Source organism: Antechinus flavipes, chromosome 5 (assembly GCF_016432865.1).
Source record: "Antechinus flavipes isolate AdamAnt ecotype Samford, QLD, Australia chromosome 5, AdamAnt_v2, whole genome shotgun sequence".
In the NCBI taxonomy this organism is placed as follows: Eukaryota; Metazoa; Chordata; class Mammalia; order Dasyuromorphia; family Dasyuridae; genus Antechinus; species Antechinus flavipes.
This window is the reverse complement of record NC_067402.1, coordinates 231,191,017-231,217,154: the sequence shown is the minus strand read 5'-3', so window position 1 is coordinate 231,217,154 and position 26,138 is coordinate 231,191,017. Positions and strand designations below refer to the sequence as shown.

The window sequence follows — 26,138 nt, the reverse complement described above, 5'->3', positions numbered from 1 at the left end:
AGTTGAGGAGTGGGTGCATTTGAGGCATGGGGAACAGTCAGAGCAACAGCAGAATGTCAGAGTATCAGGGATTAAGAACAAAAAGAAGGTCATCTTGGCTACATTGCAGACATTTGGAGGGAGAGTAATGTTCAGTGAGCATTGGTGCCAGGCTGTGAAAGGATTTGAAAGCTGAAAATAGCAGTTTATTTTTATTCTAGAGGTAATATGGAATCATTCAAATTATTTGAGTAGGAGTGTCACATGCATTTAAGGAAAATTGCTTTGGTAGCAGCACCAAGGTAGGATGGCCTGAAGTGTGGAAAGATGCAAGGAGGGAAGACTAGCTTCAGTAATCCAGATGAGAGGTGACAAAGAATAAGGTGATATCTGTGCAAGGAGAGATGTGTGGGTGTGGATATGAGAGATGAGAAGGATGTAGAAATGGCAAGAGTTAGCACCTAAGATATATGAAGGGAAGAAGAATGAGGAAAGGAGAAGACTGAAATTATAATCCTGGATAATGCCTTGGATAGAAATAGAAAAAATTTGGGGAAAGATATATTGAGTTTAAGGTATCTTCAAGATATTTAATTTCAAATGTCTAAGAGGCAGCTAGTAATGTAGAAATGAAGTACAGGAAGGAGACTGAGGTTCAGGGGTGTAAGTGTGGTGGACCTTGGCTGATTGGGAATGCCACACCCAGTTGTGCTGCTGAGATGTGGCCCTGGGTGAGAAGGAACCAGCATCCTGAGAGTGCAGAGGCAGTGGGGCAGGGATGCTGCTGGCTGTGGTCACTTGCAGGAGGATAGAGCTCTTTAAAAAAAAAAAAAGAACTAGGAAAGAAGAAAGAACCTCACAATTAAAACATATTATGGGAACAGGGAAGAACAGGTTTCATATTCAGAGGAGGACATTTTAGTTAAAAAAAAAAAAAGCCTCTATTCCAAAGAATAATGTGAAATGGCTCCCTGCCCAGAGAGAATTTGTAGAGCTCAAAAAAATTTAAAAATCAAATGAGAGACATTAAGGAAAAACTAAAAAGAAAAATAAAAACTATCCAAGAAAAACAAGAAGAGTAGGAAAAAAAGATAATCAATTAGAAATTGAAGTACAGAGTCTCAAAGATGAAAATAATATTTTGAAAATTAGAATTGGACAAGGGGAAGCTAGTGAAGAGACCAAGAAATAACAAAAACACATTATAAAGAATGAAAAAAAAAAAGAACAGAATGTAAAACACAAGAAAAATGACAGTTCTAGAGAATAGATCAAGAAGAAAAAAGATGAGAATAGTTGGACTGCCAGACAGTTCTGACTGAAACGAAAACCTTGATAAAATAGTGTAGGAAGTAATCTAAGAAAATTGTCCTGGAATGATAGAACATGAGAGAAAAGGAGAAATAGAAAAAAATCCACTGACTGCCACCTCAAAGAAATCTTTCTGGAAAACAGGAATATTATTGCCACATTTTGAAAACCCCAGATTAAAGAGAAAATTTTGCAAGAAAAAAGAAAAAAACAATTCAGATATTCTGGGGCTACCATTAGAATTGTACAAGACTTATCAGTAGCTACAATAAAAGACTGCAGGTCCTAGAATCATATTTACTAACAATCAAAAAAGCTAGACTTGTGGCCTAAAATATCATGTTCAGCAAAATTATAATTTTGAATAAGAAAAATGGAAATTCATTGAACTTACAGATTTTCAGGACTTTCTATCAACCAAACCTGAATTTAACAGAAAATTTAACATATAAAAGCCAATATAAAAGATCAGTTTTAAGGAATTTAAGATGGCCAACTGTTAAAACAAGAACAAATTATGTTTTTTTATATATGTATATTATATGTTTAAGATTCACATCAACAATAGTATAGCTCAAAAGAAACATTGGCAGAGTTAAGGTAAAAATAATCATATGATACAAATTATGTGTAGAGAAAGAATAGACTCAGAGGCATTAAAGGGAGGGAAAGAGGTCTTGTAGTTCTGAAAACCTGCTCACATCGGGATGAAAACCTATTCACATCAAATAGACAATACTACATATATACCATGAAGGGTATAGCACCCTCCAAAATCTATAAAGAAAAAAGTGGGGAGGGATGAGTGGATGGGGAAGCAAAAGGCAAGAGAAGACAAAGGAGGAATCTTTGGGTGAGGGGGAGTTTTAAGTAATAGTAATACAAGTTAGGGAGCAGCATTTAATTAAAGAGTCAGCATCTTTTGTTAACTATACCTTGCCTGAGAGTTGTGGGGGGACGAAAAGGGGAAAAAATAATAAAATAAATAAGGTGAACAGCAGAGAATCAAAGAACAATTTACAAGGAAGTAAAGAAAAAGTGTGACTATCCTCGTGGTGACTCTCCTACTAAGACCAAGTCCCATCCAGTGATTCTTCAGAAAGTTAGCCCGGACACTACAAGAACTGAATGTAGATCACAACATAACATTCTCACTCTTTTTGATGTTGTTCGCTTGCATTTTGTTTTCTTACTCATTTTCTTTTCTTTTTAATCTGATTTTTCTTATGCAACAAGAGAATTATATAAATATGTTTACACATATTGGATTTAACATATTTTAACATGTATAATATATACTGGATTGCTTGCCATCTAGGGAAGAGGATGAGGAAATGGAGGGGAAAATCTGACATACAAGGCTATGCAAGGGTCAATGTTGAAAAGTTATCCTTGCACATGTTTTGAAAATAAATAGCTTAAAAATTTTAAAAATAAATACATTCCAAATCCCTCCCCCTTTTCCCTCCCCTCCCCCCCCTTGCAATGTTCTCTGTTAGATTTTCTTGGAGGTCTTTGGAGCAGTCTTCTTTTCTACAGAGTAATCACCACAAGAATAGCCAGGTGTTAAAGTCCAAGTCCTTTATTGTCTCCTTTAAAATCTTGTCTCCTTCCCTAGGGCCCAGATAGCTTTCTTGAGATCCTTTAGGAGTCTTGGTTTCAGTGGACAAGTGCAGGAGGCCAGCCAGCCACCACCTGACCAAAGATGAAATTGAATCTCTCTCCTCTTTCCCTCCGAGAGTTGAGCTCCCAGCTTATATGCTCTATACTGAGTATAAACCAATCATTATATCTCTAGGAAACCATTATTTGTTGTAAGATTAAATCAATCATACTGAATTTAGAGAACTATTAAGCACCATGCTAAACTAGACAACCATTGTATTTATCAATTCCACTGACTTAGCACCTTGTAAGAATCCTTGTTTCAAGTTGAGAGTTCTGGCCCATAACACCCCACCCAAAAAACCTCAAAAAACCAAATTGCTTTGCTGTGGTGAAGTTACCTATCATGAATATACCCAGTCAACATGGCTATTTCACTTCCTCCAGTTCTGACTGGTAGTATGTGGAGAATGCAGATGATAAGAAAATATATAGAGTTGAGATTTGGCAAGAAATGATCAGAATAGGACAAGAAGTTGTGGAATTTGAGAACAGAGGACAGTATCATATTGAATTGGTTGACTACAAGTTTGAGATTAAAGAATGAAGTCAGAGCAGGAGTAATAGTCTGAAGAAAAATTGAGGGATGGAGGGATGAGAGATTAAGATGAAGATAAATTAAAAAATTTAGGAGAGCTGAGGCACTGGGAAAGATTAGATGATAGCAATTTATAACTTTTCAAACTTTAGAAGAATGGCAGAGTTTTAATTAAGGAAGTAAACTAACTCATGAGTAATGGTGATATTGAGGGTGTAAACACCCATCCTTGTACGTAAGGTGGAGTACAGGAATAGGTCATGGGATTCAAAGAGACTGAAGAAATGGGAGGTTAGAGACTTTGAGGGAACATCAATATTTATGTCCAAGTTCCCTAGCATAAAGGCTGGGGTAGCTATATGGTATAGTGGATAGAGTGCTGGGCCTGGATTCAGAAAGACCTGAGTTCAAATTCAGTCTCAAGATACTTACTAGCTGTGTGATCCTAGGCAAATCCTTAACCTGATTTGCCTCATCTTGAGAAGGAAATGGTAAACCATTCCAGCATCTTTGCCAAAAAAACCCCAAAACGGGCCATGAAGAGTCAGACATCAAATTGACTCAAAAATTGAAATAACTCAACAAAAAGAAAAATGTAAGAGCAGAAGTTAGTGAACCAGGTGCTGAAGTCTTTGAGAGGGAGGAAGAGCTAGGAAAGTTTGAGAGCTAGCACTCAACAGTTGCAATGTTCTAGACTGGATGAAAATTGTTAATAGTGAACATGTCTAAGGAGAGGTTATTGAGTGATGGTAGTAAAAGGAAATATGGAAGTGGCAGGGGAGAGTAAGGAGCATTACAATTTCATTCCTTCTCCCCACCAGGAATAGTGTGTGTATAGAATTGATTGGGTGGTACAAAGGGAGTGTGTGAGTGAGAGTACAACCAGTGCTGGAGAGGATGGCTAATGATTTAGTTTCATCAACCAAGTGTCAAATCTTAGTTAGAACTGGAAAATGGAAGGAATGTAAGAGAAAAAGGTCCAAACTAAAAGGAAGTTTGTTCACCTTGGAACAGGAATTCTGGATGGTGCAGTGGGTAGGATTAAAGTGAGGTATCAGTGTATAAAATTAATAGAGATGAGAGAACAGGAGGGGAGAGCTAAAAATACCATGTTGCTATGTGGCTAGTGATTGATTAGTATGAACATGGGAAAATGAAAGGGTGGAAAGAAATTGTTACTTCTAATATGAGGTTATAAATAACAAAGCTCATATCTCCAAGAGGTATAGCTTTCATAACAGTCCTTATTCATACAACAGTCCTTAAAGTATTTAATGATGTGTTCCCAAATGCTGTTTCCTTTCTCTCAAATCTTATCTTCTCTAGGCTAATTTATCCCTAGTACTTTCTATTGTATACATGGTTTCTAGACTCTTATAATTGATACACTGAAACATCTGAGAGAAAACAATGTCCTTCAAAATGTACTTTAGATATGACCCAATCAAAACTGTTATTTTCTTTCACTGTGGTGAGGTCACTGCTTTCTATGATTTAAAGAAAATTTTCCTCAGAATACAATTTAAATTAAAACATCAGGTGAATCCAAATATCCCTGGCAAAAAGTAAAGGAACAGTGACAAAGGAGAAGAGAGAAAAATGAAGAGGAAGTAAGAAAAAGATTTCAAGAGAAAGGAGAGACCACATTCTGATAGTCTGCCTGAAATCTTAGGAATCAAAAGAACTTTGAAAACCTTATAAATGTAAAAAATGTTTCAATTTATCCTGGTTCATTTTTTTGATTCTTTCAAGAACTTAGAAAAAGCTTATATGGGATGAAAAGGAAAGCAAGCTACAAGAAGGAATAATAATAATTAAAAAATAATGACTTTTTATCATAGCAAGGCAAAAAAGACCAGAATGGGGAATGGGTTGGACTTAGGATAAAGGTATCTAGACTGGAAGAATACTGATTATAATCTACATCATAATATCTTCTTGTTTCATTTCAGCCAGTAATTAGCCATAATACAGTTATACATTTGCCAATCATCCTGCCATAGTTGGTACTTTTTATGTCCTGAAGTCAAGTAGCCTAAATAATGTCTTGCTATTGATTTCTTATTGCTGAAAAGGCAAATAAAATTTCATGATGTCTTTCAAATAAAGACCTCCTGATCTAAGATTTTATGAATCAATGAGATTACTCCTCATACTTGAAATGGTAGCAACAACATTTTCCAGTTGGGATGCCTGGTGGTACCTGGGTGTGAGTCATATTGTGAAGAGTTTGTTAGAAAGGCCTTCAGGTTCCAGAAGTAGCCTTCTTTACTCTTCTAGAACTTAGCCTCTCTCTTTACATCTCCATACCTTCTATCTAGCACAATTGTCAAAGATACCTGAAGCTACTAGCCCTTCTGGATTTCAATTGTGTCACTATTTCTTAGACAATGAGACTCAAGAGTGTCAAGGCCAGACAGCAGAGGGCTCTATCATAACTTTCAGCCCAAATTATGTTCACAGATACTTGGAGTCTGCTTTGGCACTCCAGCAATGATTTCCTTATAATGTCTCCTTCCTTCTTGGGGGAAAAATAACTTTTGTAGGACACAGATCTTATAGTGCCTAGCCTAGAGGCTGAGGAGGAAGAGTCAATCAGTCAGCATGCACCTACTATGTGCCAAGCATTGTTTGAAGCACTGGTACAGGGCCAAGACCAGGCCCATATTCAACTCCCACTCCATCTTGGTCACATGCTTATGTAGAAATTTCCTACTATATCCCCCTTCCTTCAACCTTTTCACATAATAGTCTCATCCTCCTTTCCCTAAGCCCTCCACTTTCCACCCCCCCACTTCTGGGCACCAAGATCAAAGCTGCAAGGGATAAAGCTACTGTTCCTCCAGTTCTTGGAATAACAGAATCCCCAAGCTCATAAACTAGAAGAACCAGGTTGCTGGGAAACTGCCTGCCCTGCCCAATCCCACGTGGGTCCCACCTGGGCCCTGAGGTCTTCACCCTGATATTTACCACCCTGGACTTTGGCACAAGCTGTACCATTGTCCTTCCAGGAGGCACTTGCCTAGGCAGACTTGGTCTGCAGTGAGAAAAAACAAAACAAAACAAAACATTGGCATTGATTCAGAGGAAGAGAGTTTTTAAAATTCTTAAGGTACCTCAGAAATCACCTAGTCCTAGGTCTATACTGAGCTCTCACTGTGTTGGTCATGTGCTTATTTATGTGTGTCTCATGGATCCTTTGACAGTCTGATGAAATTTAGACTCATCAAAATCATGTTGCCTACATTCATAATTGAAGGAAATATTACATTATTATTAGTGAAAATAAAGATGCCATTTTCTCCTCACTCAAGTTACAACTCCTATCCATGCTTTCCTTGGAGGCTTTGTGGACCCAAGGTTTAAAACCCCTGACCTAGTCCAACTCACATTTTATTAATGAGAAAACTGAATCCCAGAGAAGTATCAGGATTTGATTTTAAATCTAATATTTTTTCCACTGTACATATCAAGGATTGGCATTTACCAATCAGTTCATGTTATCATCTAAGCATCTGTTGATTTTGCCAACAAATAACTCTCAATGGCTTTTCAAATAGAACATTGCAGTGTCAGAGAATAGCAAGGAAAATTGGTATTTGCTCTTCTACAATCTAAAATATGAGATTAAAGCCACTGAGGTGAGTAGAAAGTAGGCAGAATTTAGAAGACTCTCAATAAGTGAACAATTCCTTAGTAGTCCTAGTATGAGTGTACCACTGTGTACAAGACAGATTCTTATTTCAATCAGAACTATGGTACTTCATTAAAATGGAACTATGTTGCAATGGTGTAGAAAAGGGATATACTATGCTGTTGATGATTTTTCTCATGTATTTACACAAAACAAATGTTAGCTCTATGCTAAATCATATTTTCAAGCCATAACACCCTGGATGGGTTATGGAAACTTACTAGATAAAGTAGATCATTTACCAGTTTTAAATGGACAAATGCTGGGCATGTAGTACTCACATGTGCGCAGACAATCCCTTGCTCATTGATTGATTATAACTGTTATCCCTGCTCTACTCATTCTATTTGATTACAATTAAGCCACCCCTTCAATAATAATAATAATAATAACTAGCATTTATTTAGGCTTTAAGGTTTGTAAAGCACTTTGCAAGTATTTTATCTGCTTGGTAGATGCTATTATAACATCCTTTTTACAACTTAGAAGCACAGTAGGATTAAGTGACTTGCAGGTCTTCTTGATTCCAAGCTAGAGGTATAGTCACAACTAATAACATTTTTCCCCCCTTTTTCCCCCTTTTTCTTGCTTTCTTTCTTTCTTGCTTTCTTTCTTTCTTGCTTTCTTGCTTTCTTTCTTTTTGCTGAGACAATTGGGGTTAAGTGACTTGTCCAGGGTCACACAGCCAGGGTCACAGTAAGTGTCTGAGGCTAGATTTGAACTCAGGTCTTTCTGACTTCAGGGCTGGTGCTCTATCCATTGCACCAATAACTAATAACTAATAATTAATAACATTTCACTCTGATATTCTGCTATGGCATGGAGATGATCCTGGGTTCTCGGGGGACATGCCAGTAAAATGTAAAAAAGTCCAACCAAGATGGAAAGGGTCCATTGTTCTCATGATAGGCACTATATCTATTGTTTGAGGCCCAGTTTAGCTTAGTGCAGAAAAGTTCATCATCTGCAAACTAGTCATGATCATTCATGTAAAATTACCTATTAAGTCATGGAGATGGTAGTGATTTGCATCAACATACTGATTAAATCACAATTTTTAAAAGTATGAAAATAAGATATTTCTAATTTAATTAATTAATTAATTAATTAGATTTGTTGTGATTCAGCTTCTATCACTTAAATGAGTAACCTATTTTCATCCAACAAGACTACCTTGTTTAAATATATTTATAATTAACAAATCTATCCCTCAGCCTGAGTAGAAACTGAGAGCCATTTTGCATAGTTTTCTATTAAAAGAATATAAAGATTAGGTATAAATCACTGCAATTGCTCAGAATTGAGGCTTCTTACCGGAATCCTGGAATCATCTTGGCAAAGCCAATAACCTTCTGGATGCTATAACTGACCAGATCAGCCAGGTGGGGTAGCATGGAGAGCTGCGACAGGTCCAAGGTCACAGAGGGATCCTCAGAATCCTCATTTAGCACCAGGTTGGAAAAGGGCTCCATCGTGTCTGAGGTTAGGAAAAAAGATGCCTGGATCCTCATTCTGTATTGGCTCATTTTATTAAACCATCTATCAATCCACAAGCATTTATTAAGCCCCTATTATGTACCAAGCACTGTACTAGGTGGTAGTACAAGTACAAAGAATGAAATAACTCTTTGCTCATTAGGAATTTACATTCTACCAGGGGAGACAAGTACATGCGTAAATATACAAAAACATAAAGTGAATAAATCTAAATATATTTGAATTAAATACAAGGTGATTTGGTAATCAATGAGGAAAAGAAAGGAGGAAATAAATTCCCGGTTTGTTGGACAGCCATTGCAAGTCATTGAGGCAGGAGATGACGTGTCATGTGTAAGAAACAGGACAGTTTTGATGGATAGCACAGTGTGGGAGTCCAGTGAGGCTGAAAAGACACATTCAATCATTGAGGGCAGGTTGTGATGGGCTATTAAAAAACTAAATAGAGTGTTTATAGATTATTATAAAAGCAATAGGGAGCCACTGGAGTTAATTGAGCAGTGGAGTCAGTCACATGATGAAATTTATAGTTAGGGAAAATTACTTTGGCAGCCGTATAAGAACATGGATTAGAGTACTGAGAAGCTAGAGGGAGGGAGAACAATTAGGAAACTGTTGTAATAATCTAGGTGAGAGGTAATGAGGGCCTGAATAAGGGTGGTAGCTGTATGAGTAGAGAAAAAGGGTCTGATATATGTATACATACATATATCTGTGAGTTATCTGGATGGAGATGTTAGTTAAAACCACAAGAACTTATATGGTTACCAAGAGAGAAAGGAAACATAGAAAAAAGGGTCCAAAAGAGCACCTTGGGGAATGCACACAATTAGGAAGAATGATATGGATGAAAGAATACTGAAAGAATACTGAGAAAAAATTGTTAGACAGGTAGGAGGCTAGGAAAGAGTAATTTCATGGAAATCAAGAGAAGAAAGTGTATCCAGGAGAAAGAGGTGGTCAATAATATTAAAAGCAGTGGACAGAGTTAGAAAGATGAGGACTAAGAAAAGACCATTAGATATAACAATTAAGAATCATTGTTGACATTAGCTTTCATTGAATGATGAGGTCAAAAGGAAGATGTAAAATGTTGAGGAGTGATTAAGCAGAGTAGAAACAGCAAATAGAGACTTTTTTTCAAATTCAGCTTAGAAAGGGAGGAGAGAGAGAGTACAATTACTTCAAAGGAAGGTAGGATTTTTAAGGATAAAGGAGACATTGGACATATTTGAAAATAGTAGAGAAGAAACTAGTAGACAGGGAGAAGTTGAAGATCTGGGAGGAAGGGATGACAGAGAATGCAATCTAATGGAGAAGATTGGAGTGGAAAAAATCAAGCACACATATAAATGGACTGGCTTTGGTAAACACAAGGTTCACTTCTTTGTCAGAGAATGGCAGAAAAGGGAGTGGGAGACGTTGTCAAGAGAATTCCATTTCTGTCCAGACTATCATCCTCAACTATGGATAACTCGAGGAATAAGAGTTCAAAATGTAAGATGAGACATCTAAACTTCCTGACCTCTTTCTCCCTTTAGTCCTGAGAGCAGTTAGTCCCAAAATACCTGGAGAAGTTAGGTAGGAATCTGAAGACAAGGAATCCCCTGAAAAACTGGGTGTATGTTCCGAGGAAGATTTCGCGAGATGGATCCCTCCATCACTCCCTCGTACTGGAGGCTGGAATGGAAAAAAAGAAAGGAAAATGTGTCAATTTAAGTTTTCCAGGCTTATATTTGTGCCTGTGTCCCTAGCCAGAGATAGCAGCAATAACTATTGAAAGAGAGGGCCCCTGTTCCTTTTCTCACGGTCTATCCAGTGAAAGACCCTCTGCTCTTTGTCATGTTATAAGTTTGCCAAATTGATCTTTGATAAATATCCCTTTTCTACTTCCCAAAGCCAGGTCTGTTTTTCAACAATTTTTAGAGCGGGTGATGGAGTTCGAATATTTTAGGCTTAGATGGTTGTCAGTCCTACCCGGAATTGGCTGAAGTCTGAATAAGTAGGGTCATAGGTCTTGTGGTGAGCATCCAATAGGGTGGTGATGATGTGCTGTTGCTCTTCAGAAAGCTTGGGTCTCATACTATCTCTCAGTGCCTCTTCCTCCTTTCGTTTCAAGATCATTTCCCGTTTTCTTTGGACCTCTTCATCTGTCAAGATGACTGGAACCCAGGGAAGGATGAGTTAACATCTGTACCCCATACCCTCCAATCCACCCTTCAGCCCACTCAGGTGGAAAAGAGGTTTTTACTTCAGGTCTTGCCTATCCTCAAGACTTTTTGCCATAGTAATTTTTCTTATTAAAGCTTTTTATTTTTCAAAACACACACATGGACAATTCTTCAACATTAGCCCTTGCAAAACACTGTGTTCCAATTTTCCCTCCTTCTCCCATGCTCTCCCCTGGATTTGCCATAGTACTTTCCACTTGCTTTAAGTGTCCCCAAATTAAAGAGGAACTGAACTTTCTATTTATTAAAAAAGGTGATGGACATGATTACATAGTAGAATGTATTACTAAGAATGGAGATGCCACAGTTAATCATTTAGTCATTCAATCAAACAACAGGGAAGGCTTAGAAACTTATTGCCTTCCTGAACTCAACACACTTCACTTAATACAAGAGATCAAGCATAAATCATCCCTCCCCACTATCACCCACATCTATATTAAGTGACTTACCCTTTTATAATATAGCTCTTTCCCTAAGCCAGATAGTCCTGAAATCTCTAGAAAATGCTTCACACATTAGGGATGTTTCATAACCCTGACTTCAGAAATTCTTATCTTTGCCTAATTTTCAAAGGAGATAGGAAATTGTTGTCTATAAATCCCTGCTCTTCTGGCAATTTCTATCCTATCCATCCCATCCCAGAGCCTACTGCATATGAACACATTCATTCTCTCTCTCTTTCTTTCTCTCTCTCTCTCTCTCTCTCTCTCTCTCTCTCTCTCAGTACTGAAAGACTTCACTTTTATATTCACATTATTTAAGTAGAGAAAGGAAATCAGAGCAGTAGCTTTATACATGAATTAATTCCCTCTGATATAAAAGTCTTTAGTCTACTGGTTTTGACTTACTTGTTAAGGAAAATTCTGTGGTAGTGGTGCTCCCTTCATTGGTTGGGAAGGTAGATTTGGAAGCAAAAGGGCCTGGCACAGGAACCAAATAAAGATCCTGCCTGGCAGAAACATGCAGAATGCTGACAGCAGGACTGGGCACTGGAGCCCACAGCCTGTAGGTACTTGTTCTATGTTTGTGCTGCCAAGGTATCTACCTACAGAGCTTGGGATTTGTTCAAGAGAAGAGAAAAGGAATCCCAAGTTTCAAAGAGCACAGAGTACTTGACAGACTTCCGGAGCACAAGACCCAGCAAAGATTGGGTAGATGATGGGGTGACTAGTCGGGGAGGATCTTGGAAGTAAAAGAGAGATTGAACTTAGGTTATAGGGATAGTTATAAATGGGAAATTGGTTGTAAAAATAGTATTCTTTTCATACCCAACCCATCCTGTTCTAAGTAGAAGCCATGCTCAGACAATTGACTTATCTAATCCTAAAATGTGCCAAACCTGCTACCAAGAGGAACAGTAATGATTACTGCCCATAGCCCAAGAGATGAATTAGGGTGGGATAAAGAGGGGAAAACCTTAAGACAAGTACAACAAACATGACTCTAGATTGTGTAGCCCATGCTGCTTTGACTTGGGCTAAAGCCTTGGGAAAGGGCGGGTGTCACAGAAGAAATATCAACATATTCAAATTCTGCATGGCCTTGGGCCATGATTTTTCTTTCCTCTTCACCCTCTCCCCATTTTCACAAGCATCATTCCACTCTTGTGTTACAATGTCTTAAATGATCTCCATTTTTTTCTTCTCCTCCTTCTTTCTCTCCTTCTTTTACTCGTCTCTCCCTCCTCATGTTGCTCCCTCCACCGCAGTCCATCTTGGGCAACAATGTCAGACTACTTTTAAAATATCTCCCTCCAGATTATTCTTCATATTGTTCCTGAAATTCCAGGAACTAAAATAGTGTTTAGCACATAGTAGGTGCTTAATAAATACTTGTTAAATGGAAACTTTGTTTCTCACTGAAAGACATTGGCAAGCTACTTAAACCTTTCTAGGATAGTTTCCTCATTCATAAACTGAGGACTTTGAACAAAATGACATTTAAAGGGCCCCACAATTCTAAAATTCAGTTTCTCTAGCTAAAAAACCTTAAGTGTTTTTTGGCTATTTAGTTTGTCCTCCAATGTCATTCTGTTTCCCATACTTTGTGGTTTGACTAGAATGAATTTAATACTGTTCATATGATAGAATTAATCTCCTATCACCATGACCTTGTGTTGACTGTTCCCCCAGGCCTAAAATATACTTCCCTTGGAATCCTCTCTTTCCCTCAAAACTCAGTTTAAGCATCACCTCCTTCCTACCTAAAAATTTTCTTGATTTCCCCCTTCCCAGATGCTATTAACATCTTCCTCTGCAAAATTGTTGTATTTATTTTGTGTGTATTTATATATACACATGTATATGTATATATACATATATTTATATAGAAATAAAATTTTCTTTATTTCTTTCCTTCTCTTCCTCCCCTCCCTCACTTTTTTTTCTGTGTGTCCTCTGCCCAAAGAATTTAAATTTTTATTGCTGAAACACCATAGCTATCTTGGGGCTTCTGGGCTAGATTTCTTTTTTAAAGTACCATGGTTTAAACCCAGATCACTCTGACATTCTTGATTGGCCAGAAACCATGAGGGTCTTCCCCTCCCAGATTAATTTTTTTTAACTAGGTAAAAATAAAAAGCCATTCTTGCCTCACTTTTTACCTAGCTTTCCTTAATTACTGAAAAGTTATTGCCTCAGACCTGGGAAAGACCTTAGTTTAAAATGGCCAAGATCTCCCACTGTATCCAGATCAATTTCCAGTCATCCTGATCTCTGTCTTGCCACTGGAACTAGATGGTTCAGGAGGAGAGAGTGAGGTTGATGACTCTGCACAGTCCTATGTCACTTGAATTCAATTCATTTGCAAATCGAAACTTCACAATCCTGGAAGTCATGGTCCTTTTTAAGAAAGACAAACAACAACAATTTCCCTAATAGAATATAAGCTACTTGAGGCAAGGAGAATTACAAAATGGGAAATCAGTGGTAAAAGATAGTCTTCTTTGTGTGTGTGTGTGTGTGTGTGTGTGTGTGTGTGTGTGTGTGTGTGTTAAAATATATGTTAAATCCTATATATATGTATATATGTGTATACACACACACACATTTATACAGTTATCTTGCTGCACAAGAAAAATTGGATCAATAAGGAAAAAAAAACTGGGAAAAAATAAAATGAAAGCAAAACAACAAAAAAGTGAGAAGCTCTTCCTGTAATATCTTCTATTTCATATCCAATTCATACAAATTGGGAAAAGTCATATTCAGACAGTTGATTGACCTAGTCCTAAAAGGTGCCAAATCTCCCATAGAAAAGTACAGTAAGGATGGCTACACATAGTCCAGGACATTGTTTATTGATTGTGTTAAATCTTTTTTATTCAACATGATTTAACTCTATTGCTGAAAAAACTATTCTAATATCTATTTGACATCAACTATGGCTACTCACCTGTTTTCTTTATAATAGAACACCTCAAAAGATAACGATAGGCTGCAATTCTGCACTCCAAGTCCAAGTAGGACAAGTGTATTCTCTCTTCACACATAAAAATCCTTCAAATCATAATTGCTTCAACTAGATCCTATTTGGTTTGTTTTCCGGTCTTCTTACCATTCTGGTTGTCTGTTTCTGGAGTTGTTCAAGCTTGCAAATGTCCTTGCTAAAATGTGGCACATGGAAATGGACACAATTTATGTTGTCCAACTAGCACATATAGTGGAGCCACTATACCCCAGCAATAGTCTTTGATTAATATTTAAGATCACACTAATTTTTTTGGCTATCAGATGAACTTCATGAAAATATTTAGCCTCATCTATGACATATATGTGTTATCATTATATCTTCAAGAGGCAATATAATCTTTAGAGACCAGCAGTTCAATTGTCAGTCTGCAAAGACTGTCACTTATATTGATAGTAAGGTACAAAGGGGAAGAAGATGAAGAGAATAGAGAATTTTACTCCCTAAAAGAACTGTTTTAACTCATCTTAAAAAAAAAAAAAAACACCACGTGGAGAATTCTTGAAAGACTTTAGCTGCTGTTCTAAGAAACCTGAATGGTAGGACTGTGTTTTAGAACTTAGAAGTCAGCAGTTGTAGTGACTATGTTCTTTCTCACAGCTGATACGCTGAAAATAATTTTTGTCTTTGTTTTTAATAACTTGCACAACCAGTAATCTTTAGTTATTTAAGCCTAAAAAGATTAAGAGGTTTATTTATACAAACATTGACTTATGTTTATCAGAAAAGAGGTCCCTCCACTTTATTAAATGAATAATAATCATTTACATATAATTTATTTAGTCAACTGGGATAAGGACTTGGTTAATCAATGAGAAAGATGTTGCAATTTTATTATTTAATGTAGAAATAGCAGAACACACTCCCTAATTACTTTAGAACTCAGAATGAGAGAATGAAACAGGGAAAATGAGCTAATAGATAAAGGTAGAGGAATAATCATGTAGGCAATGTGTGAGAGTATTGACAAAAAAAACTTTTACTATATAAGTTCTTTAAATCTTAAATTCTACACATATGTCAGATAGTTTCATCATTATTGGCCATCATATCACACTGTTGAATTATAGTGAGCTTTTAGGTTTCATCCAAAGATTTTTTTTATCACATGAATTGCTTTCTAGCCATTTTTTACCCCTTCTGTACTGATACGATTGGTGTCTTTAATCCAAGTGCACAATCTTATATTTATTATTGTAATAATAACTTCAATAGAGTTACCCACAAAGACTTGCAGATGGTGTTAGAATATCTTTAAGAAGGAATGGAATCTTAGAGAAAGTATCATTTTAGAGACTATTAACATGTTGAAAAATTTGAATGGTGCAATTGTTTCCAGAATTGACAACAAATTAACAGCTGCACTTGATGGCTAGATGTGACTTTTCATACTACAATGCATTGTTGTTGAAATATTTAAATATATTTTGTCACTTTTACTGTGTTAAAAATAGATAGTAATAGTAAGTCTTTTATTTAAGCCTGTGAGATAAAGGGTTTTGAGAAAAAGGAGAGAAAACTTATGAAAAAAGAAGTTTTTCCAGTTTAAGCAGGAAATAGTATAATGAACTGGAATAGTTCAGAGATCATTAACAAGAGTTGGTATTTCTTTTAATTTATGCAAAAATAAATACCCCTTGGTTTCCTTAGATCTTGGGATGTAAATTAATAAGGAAATAAGCTAATAGTTAAAGAGAGGAGTGACTATGTAGTTTTGACTACACAAAGGATGATTTCATTCCTAAACCATACTAATTTGCTATTAAGTTTTGTCATCATACTTATAACATTAATCTTACTTATTAGATAGCTGTAGGTTTCAGTTGTGTCATTCAATAATTAAATGCCTTTTCAAATTTTGTGTTTTTTGAACAGCTGCATTTATGAATTCTAAGTAATTCAGATACAATGTCATACAGCTTCTTATTTCCTGGGGCCATAGGAACTGGAGTTTAAATATCATCCCTTGTCTTTCCATCAATTAAAATGAGGGGCTAAATGGCTTCTGAGGTTCTTTCTCACTATATTATCTATAATCCTATGAACCTATTGCTAAAAATATTGACAGAATTGGCAAAGATAGAATTCTGCTGTATTCTTTTATTGACTCCCTCTTAAAGTAGATATCAACACATTAACTAATATTCCTTTCACTCATTGAACCAATTTGGATCCACCTAACTATACTATCACTCAGAATACTTGTTTCCTTCTCACATAGGAGGATATCATATAGGATTCTATCAATATGCCTTGCTGGAATCTCAGGATTCCAGCTATGTACCATGTATATAGCTCCAAGTTTATTTTTTCTTCTATTTCTATTGTTTAGGTGTGATTTTGAGTCAAATAAACTACTCCCCTTAATTATTTTTTGTTTTTCTTAAGAAGATCTTAAATACTTCTGTTGTTGAAAGTTCATCTTTTTTCATTGACCCTTAGAGTGGGGCTTTCAGAAAATGAGCTTGCTTTTTGGAACTTATATTCTCTCCTTTGACTTCCTATGACTATGGAATAATTTTGGGTTATTTGAATTCTTTTTTCTTCTTACATGAAGGATTTTCTTCTGGGTGCTTGCAAAGACAGACATTTTGAAAATATTAGTACTATGTTTTGAAGTTTGAAATATGGAATTATTTTGTTTTTCTGGTGATATGTATATTTGAATGATTAAAACTTTCCTGTCTATATTCCAAAGTTCTGGAGTTGTACTTTTCCTACAATATCTTTTGATTTGTTATATTTCTTTGGGAGATTTAGGATGCTTTAAGATATTCCTATATATTTGTTTTCAAGTCAGTTACTTTGATTTATATAGGATTTATGTGTTTTTAATTGTGTTCTTTTTTGCTTTTTTTCTCTGTTAAGTTTTCTTCCACCCCAGTATTTTGTTTGTTTGTTTGTTTCAAATTCATTTTTTCTTTCTGAGCCTCTACTTCTTTAGGGAGATTTTCCAGTATATATTCATTTTTTCTTAAGCTGTGGTGTAAGAATCCTTGTTTCAGAGTTCTGGCCAAAATATAATGTTCTTGGTTTGGTTTTCCTGGAGGTCTTTGGGCAGTGTTCTTTTCAGCAGAGTTAATCACCACAAAAATAGCCAGGTGTTAAAGTCCAAATCCTTTATTTTCTCCTTTAAAGTCCTATCTCCTTCACTTAGGGCTCAGTCCAGCTTTCTGGAGAGCCTTTCATTCCGGCCTTGGTCTCAGTTGGGGAAGTGCAGGAGGCCAGCCAACAGGAGTCTGACTGAAATCTCACCCAGTCCTTGCTGGCTGTTATATACTCCATTATCACAGGTATGAATCTTGTGGAACTGTATTAATTACAAGTACATGTACTGAACTAGAGAACTATTAAGCACCATGCTAAACTAGATAATCATTATATTTATCAATTCCACTGAGTTAACACCTTGTAAGAATCCTTGTTTCAGAGTTCTGGCCCATAACACTGTGGGTCAATTTTTCTTTTTAGTTCTTCATAGATAGATATCTCTGATTTCTGACAGAATTTCTTTCTAATCACTTATTTCTTTTTTGCACTATTCTGGACTTTTGTTATTTGAACTTTGGTAAGTATGCAGAATTTTCTTTTTCACTGGGTAATTTTGAATCTTCTTCAGACTGTGTTCTGGTCCCATTTTCAGATTTATGCATCCCTCCATCTGTCTTTATGATTCTATTTGGTTTATTAATTTATAATGTAGGATTTTATTCAGCATTTCTTTCTTGAACCTTAATCTTTGGTTTCTATTGTATTCCTTGTAAATTACTTTTTAAAAATCCTTCCTCATCTGTAGGAGGCCACAGATAGTGGAGGAACTCTCTGTGAAGTATAAGACCCTTCAGCCCAGAGGGAACTTGCTGACAATGTCTGGTTTGACTCTCATCTCTCCTTGGGGACATCTCAGTCTTCCTGACAAGTCAGGGGAGGCATGACAACCTGTGTTCTACTTGAAGCAGAGATATTTGCAGTAAAGAGGCATTTACATAATAGTAGCAAGGTGCTTATAGTTAGCACATGTTCAGTGTGCTGTAGTGATATAATAATACTATAGTTAATACATGCTCAGTGTGCTGTAAGGCTGAGAGAACTTGAAATAAAAGGACTCCATATTTGACCATCCACATGGTTTCCTGCCTCATCACTTCTCTTTTAAGACCAAGAACTTAGGCTAGTACTGATATCCTCCAGAGAGCTAGTCCAAATGGTATATTTGGTGCCCAAAGTGGGGCACAAGGAACAAAGAAACAGCAGTGCTCAATAGCTGTTTGTGAGTAGAATTCTCTCAGGAGAGTTCCTTTGATAACTTGAAGGGAAAGAAAGGGAGAGGAGACCTGATAAGACTTTTTCAGTCAGGGTAATTAAAATGGGCCAACACATCAAAGGGCTGAGCCAGGAGACTGATGAGAGACTTATGAAAAATGCCTGTTCTCACTATAGTCCTCTTTTCTGTCAGAAAATTTGCCTCCATTACATCTCACAAGATTCAATTCTCACCTGCAATACTTACCCTGCAATCATCCAGAGGATTAGGATGGAAAAGACTTTGATAATGCTGATGCATTTCTCATTATGTGGACTCAGATAACAGTCACTTCACAGTATTAGACAAACTTATTGACCATGCTGTTGGGATAAAAATAATCATGTTCCCATAAAACAAAAAAAAAAGGTGGGGGGGGAATTATTAAAGACTATGCCTAAATGTGGAGGGGCAGTTCAATTTTCCGGAAGTCCCCACAGCTATGAATCAAAACATTCCTGAAGGAAACGCAAATCAGCCTTTACTGATGCAAATATTGCTTGTGGATTGGTAATTAAATAAATTGGAGACCAGAGGGAAGAGGAGAGAGGTCAGAGAATGCAACTGCCTCTCAGTCTCCTTGTATCATTATCATCCTCTCGTATGAAGGGATCTGTTCTGCTGGTCAAAATTAGATCCCCAGCAGCCACTAGCAGGTGGCTCCTGTAACATCCAGCAGCCACTAATAGGTTATTCCTATAACAAATAGTGCCTAAACAGGTACATAAGAAACACAAGAAACAAAGAAGCAGCAGCTTTTGAGAGTTGTTTATGAGTAGGATCCTCCCAGAAGAATTCCTTTGGTAACTCACAGGGAAGGAAAAGGAAAAGAGACCCAGTAAGACTTTTTCAGTCGGGGTAATTAAAATGGGCCAACACATCAAAGGGCCAAATCAGGAGACTGATGAGAGTCTTATGAAAAATACCTGTTCTGACTATAGTCCTCTTCTCCATGCTCTGGTCCCTCTTTGAGGTTTATGCATTCTTCCTTCTGTCTTTATGATTCTATTTGGTTTATTAATTTATAATATAGGATTTTATTTAGCATTTCTTTTTTGAGCCTTGGTCTTTGGGTGTTTCTATTGTATCCTCGTTAATCACTTTTAAAATCCTTCCTCATCCTTTGGCTTCTCTCCCTTCAATTTCTATACAGATTCCAAATCTAGCTGTGCTTATAGTCCTCAGCTTCTTTGTGTTAGAATATGTGAAGTCCTCCTGTAGTAAGTCCCTGCTTAAAATAAATTTGAGTAGAGAAGATTGGCTGTAATTCTTTTCACAGTGGATAGAGCATTGGACCTATAGTCAGGAAGACTAGAGTTCATATCTGGTCTTAGATACTTACTACATGACCCTGGGCAGGTCACTTAACCACTGTCTGTTTCAGTTTCCTTATCTGTGAAATGGGAATGGTAATTATAGCACCTACCTCCCTAGGTTGTTGTGAGGATGAAATGAAATAATACTTATAAAAAGCACTTTGCAACTCTTAAAGAGCTTTTTCCTATATGTGGCAGAGCCTATAGCTTTGAGCTGCATGTTGCATTATCTCCATCTTCTCCTTCTCCCAATTATACATTCTTTCCTTTGCTTGGCTGAGCAGAATCACAGTTTAATACTTTTTGATGTGTGAAGTAGGCTGCAAGCTGAACATGGGGTAAATCTTAAACTTGTAAGTTTGCTCATGATTGAAGGAGTGAGGAAAAAGGAAGTTGAGACACTGAGTGGAAGCTCTATTAGTTCTCTGATGGTTTTTTAAAAAACTACATGGGATGTTTCTGTTTTATCTTATATTCAGCTTTAGTTATCCTATATTTGGCACATAATTTATGAGGTTTGGAGGTGCTAAAAATTTCTAAAAACAACCATTTTTGCAATCATGTTAGTCATTTGATCCTAGATGTTAACTATATTTTATATTATTTATTATATAAATTATTAATTTATAGTTATCATATTATTTATTATTATAGATGTTAGTAGATGATGAGAAGCTGTGGCCTTGCAGAAAGAGGCAGAATTGCAGTTTAGAAAGTCACTCATATCATTATACATAGCAACGAGACTATCTGATGATCAATTCTAAGGGACGTGACTCTCTTCAACAATGAGATGATCCAAACCAGTTCCAATTGTTCAGTGATGAAGAGAGTCATCTACACCCAGGGAGAGGACTATGGGAACTGAGTGTGGACCACAACATAGCACTCTTTCTGTTGATGTTTGCATGCATTTTTGTTTTCTTTCTCAGGTTTTTTTTTTCCTTCTTGATCCAATTTTTCTTGTGCATCAAGATAACTGTATAAATATGTATACATATATTGGATTTAACATATATTTTAACATATTTAACATGTACTGGACTAACTGCCATCTAGGGGAGGGGGTGGGGGGGAAAGAGGGGAAAATTTGGAACAGAAGGTTTTGCAAGGGTCAATGTTGAAAAATTACCTATGCATATGTTTTGTAAATAAAAAGCTACAATAAAACTTTTAAAAAGTCAGTCACACTCTCTGAGAACCACAGAGAATTTGATACTACCCAAGCACCATTACTTATCAGGATAGTGTGAGTATGCCACAGCTACCAGCTGAAAGTAGTATTTGCCCAGAGTCTGATCCTTGTTAAGTAGGATCACATTAGCTGACTAGCAATAGCATCTGATGTTTAAAAATATAAATGAGAGTTATATAATAATATAATATATAATAAACTATAGTAAGAATTTTTTGATATGCTACAGAAATTTTATGTGCTATTAATAATAATAAAGGAGTAAATTTTATAGATATAAAGTGCTACATTTCATATAAAGTCCTAAAATAATAATTGTATAAGGAAGTATTTGTTGTATAGAGTAGTATTTATTTTTTATGTATGCTTCTCAACTACAATATTAGCTCCTTGAAGGCAGACATGCCATCTTAAAACTTTGCACAGATTGTCACTCACATCTGAAAAGCTTTCCAATTTCACCTTGGCTTCCTTGAAGATTCAGCTTAAGCCCCATCTTCTGCAGGAGAGTTTACTCCTTTAGTAGCCAAAACTTTTTTGTATTTTACTCATTTTGAAAAGAATTTTTTCTAAAATTCTTTCCTAAAATACAGGCCCTTGTTTTCTTGAACTGGGCATGTTGAACATAATTTAACCTTGTTTTGATAACAAATTCATCATGATGAAAATTAATTGCTGTGATATAGTGATGCTCTTAGGAGCAATTGAAATGTATGGGGGTTTTGTCCCTACAGTAAGGAATTGCTATACTTTTTGTTCTTTTGTTAAACTATCATGTTCCCCATTAGCATTCTGCCTGCTTCCACTTATGGTTCCCTTTAACCCTTTCAAATTGGCCACATTTACTCTGCTGGAAAGTGGGACGCCAACGAACCCTGGATAGAACAATTTCAAACTAAGAGTAATCAGACCCAAAATGAGGAACTGAGGAACTTTTCTATTTAAAGTGGGTAAGTATTTATATCATGGACTTTTAAACATTATTTTGACTAGAGACTTTTTTTTTCTCTTAATTCCTAATTATTGGCTGTTACTACTAATAAGTCTATTAGGATTGCCTTGGATTACAGATTATTTAATTTAAACCCTCATTTTCTTGATGAGGAAGTTTTGGTCTAAAGAAGTTAATCACTTACCCAAGTTCATGTTGCCAGTAAGTGACAGAATTAAAGGGAGAACCTTAGTTGCTTGATTCCTGCTGCCTAGAATTTTGATCCAGTTTAGTTTTACCTAGGACTCTTTAGTCCCACAATGGGCCTATCCTCTTAGGTTTACCTAAGTGAATCAGATTCCCATTTCCCCATCCCCAAATGCTCTAGACCTGCTATAACCACTGGGGGCCTGGGTACAAACTTTAGCACCTTTTGTCCTGCTGCTACATAGTTGGGGAGTAATTGGGGGAGATGTGGCAGAGTTCAGGAAACTATGAGCTTAGGAACCTGGTTCCCTTTTGAAACTGAAAAGTTTCTGCATGAATAAATAATGAAATAAGGACAGGAAAGAAATTGTAAATTGGGAGAAAAAAAATCTTTCAAATATAAACTGATAAAAGTTTGATATCTGAAATTTATAGGACTAACAACAATGGATAAGTAATGAAATGTTAGAATAAATGATTCTCAAAAGAAGAAATGCTAAATATTAACAACCATAAGAAATACTGCTCTATTTGGAACTATGCTCAAAAAGTTATCAGACTGTACATACCTTTGATCCAGAAGTGTTACTACTGAGCTTATATCCCAAAGAGATATTAAAGGGAAAGGAACCTGTATGTGCCAAAATGTTTGTGGCAGCCCTTTTAGTAGTGGCTAGAAACTGGAAAATGAATAGAGTTCATCAATTGGAGAATGGTTGGGTAAAATGTGGTATATGAAGGTTATGGAATATTATTCTGTAAGAAACGACCAGCAGGATGAATATAGAGAGGCCTGGAGAGACTTACATGAACTGATGCTAAGTGAAATGAGCAGAACCAGGAGATCATTATACACTTCAACAACAATACTATATGAAGACATATTCTGATGGAAGTGGATATCTTTGACAAAGAGAAGATCCAATTCAATTCCAATTGATCAATGATGGACAGAATCAGCTACATCTAGAGAAGGATCACTGGGAAACAAATGTGGATTATTTGCATTTTTGTTTTTCTTCCCAGATTATTTTTATCTTCTGAATCCAATTTTTCTTGTGCAACAAGAGAACTGAACAGATATACACACATATATTGTATCCAAGATATACTTTAACTTGTATGAGACTGCCTGCCATCTAGGGGAGAGGGTGGAGGGAGGGAAGGGGAAAAGTTGGAACAGAATGAGTGTAAGGGACAATGTTGTAAAAATTACCCATGCATATGTTCGGTCAATAAAAAACTATAAAAAAAAGAAAGTAGTATTGCTCTAAATCACTAATAAAAAATAAATGAAAATAATTTTGAGGTTTCACTGAATACAAAATTAACAAAGATGACCGAAGATGTGACTAGTCAGTATTGGGGAAGTGGTTACAGAAAAATAGGCATTGCTGGGTCTTCTCTGCAGTCTTGTCTTCAAACTTTGAATATTGAAGCTATTTAGTTGTTTATCCTCCTTCTTATCAATTGTCATTTTACCTTAGCTGAGAGATGGATGTTTATGGGAACAAAAGTTGAAATGGTAGGAAGGGATTGAAAGCTGACTGACCCACTGAGATTTGGAGATATCTCAGTCTGACTGAAAATGAAGCTCTAGATGGAGTGATGTAGTTCTAGTCATCAGATTAAGAAAACCAGCAAAGCAGCTTTCCTCCACAAGTATCACTGTTGGCCCAAGCAGCTCATCAAGGTGCCATTCAAGTGTGTATAATGGCAGAATCTCTGTAAAGGGAAGCAAAAGACTCAAGCTCTGAGTGTTTTTTGTGGTCAGAATTTTTTGTGGTTTGAGTTCTAGATGGGACTTTGTATGATTAAAGTTTGTGGCTTGAGTTAAAGATATACCTAAACTAGCTGGAAGACTTTGAACAAGTCTCTGCTTTTTTTTTTAAGGAAACTTTCCCTGACCATAGCAGCTCATTAGAAGGGATCCATTCCCTCACAGAGATCCGTATTACCTATTTCACTCATTTGGCAACTATGTACTTTACTGCCTTGTTATCTTTTTACGAATTTTATCTTTCTGTCTTTCAACTAGATTGTATAGTATTTTTGTTTTTGTTTTTGTTTTTTTTAAGTGGAGAACAAACCTACTTTTATGTATCTCTCATGTATCTAAAACAGGAAATGGATTTCTTGCAAACTAACACTGTGGTAGATAGTAGAGGATTAATTCTGAGGATAAATTAATTGAAAAAAGAGTAACTAGGGAAATGACTGGTTTGGGAGAAATACCTATTGTCTGGCTATATGATATCTCCTGGACTTCTGGGTAGAGTCTACCTTTACACAGGGTCTGCCAGAGAACAACTTAAAATCTAAGGAAGCCATGGGGGCTTCTAGATAATACAGAGAATAGAATGCTGGGCCTGGAATTGAGAGATCTGCATTCAAATCTGATCTAAGACACTTATTTAAGCTGTGTAATCCTGATCATGTCACTTAACCCTGGTTTGCCTCAGTTTACACTTCTGTAAAATGGGGATGACAATAACAGCACCTCCCATATCTCTCAAAATTGTAATTGTATCTCTCATTTGAGATAATGATTATAAAGTGCTTACCACAATGCCTGACAATATAAATGTTAGTTGTTATTACCACCACCACCACCACCACCACCACATATTATCATTACCATCTCCAATTTATGCTTAGACTGAGAACTCTATGCCTATGGTGCTCAAATGTGGCTTGTAGAATTGCTTAGTTGTCATCTGGGATTGGGCTAGGTGATAATAAATTAGCAGTGCTTCCAGGACTTTAGGCAAGAACCTTTCAGGTAAATCAACTTTCAGATAAGAAATATTTCCTTATGGATAGACTGGTAGTTCCCTCTTGTTTCTGGTATTCCTTAACTAAGCCAAGTTGCCTAGATCAAGGCTAGGTAGAGATATGGTAGCTAAATCTCTATTAGACTTAGGCAGGGTACCTCCTCCAGATGGTAGAAGTACTAAACCTAGTCTTGGCTCAATGTTCCCATCTTAGCTGTGGGCTTTAGTGTGCAGGAAACAGATCCTACCCACTTTCTAATTTTTAAAAATTCTTAATAGATTTTTATATCACTTAGATTTCCCCTGTAAGTATTCCTCCTTTTCTCAATGAACCTTTCTTTATTAATAAAGATTTTTTTCAAATAGTAAAAAGAGAAAGAGAAAAATCAAAATCAATGAATATGTTAAAAAAATCCTTTAATATTATACCCAATATTCCAAACCCATAAGAGTATGAGTCTAAACTTATTCTCCATCTCTGTGAAGGAGCCATCTACCTCCTGCAGAATCCAACCCCAGATGATTATGGTGCTCTAGCACCCCCATCACTGGATTTCTGGATTTCTCTTTGACTCAAGCATAACCATTCTTAGCAATAGTTTCCTAAGTGATATGCACAATGAAGTTATACCAGGTCCAGTTTGAAAGGGAAATACAGAGACTGTGTAACAGGGATGTAAGTGAGTACAAGGACAAGGGGATTACTAATGCAGATAGAATTCTTCTGAGTAAAACAATAGTTTTTTTGAATACTACATACACTGTGATTACTGATGTAGGATAAACTTTGGATTTGAGGACTTGATATCCTAGATTCAGGAGATTATTATTTTTTGTATAAGACTCTATCCTATTCCAGAAATATTGAAAAATACAAATTTTAAAAATCACTCAAGATATTGCTGGCTATTGGATCCCCTAAGTGGATTTGGACAACATTCTCTAGGGCCAATAGACAGAGAAAATAATAAACTAGAATTACCATACCTGATAACTCCTTCCCTAAAAATGAACTAGCATGTGATG

The 26,138-nt window shown here is 36.3% G+C and overlaps 1 protein-coding gene across 1 annotated transcript in view; it reads right to left on the bottom strand.

The window, feature by feature from the left end:
• Positions 1–26,138, bottom strand: part of VDR (vitamin D receptor) — a 97,322-nt gene that overhangs the window by 6,788 nt on the left and 64,396 nt on the right. Inside the window, exons 5-7 of the mRNA XM_051961147.1 lie at positions 10,662–10,846; positions 10,253–10,364; positions 8,502–8,664 (exon numbers count right to left, since the gene is read on the bottom strand). Of these exons, the coding sequence (XP_051817107.1) occupies positions 8,502–8,664; positions 10,253–10,364; positions 10,662–10,846 (460 nt within the window). The remainder of the gene's footprint in view (positions 1–8,501; positions 8,665–10,252; positions 10,365–10,661; positions 10,847–26,138) is intronic.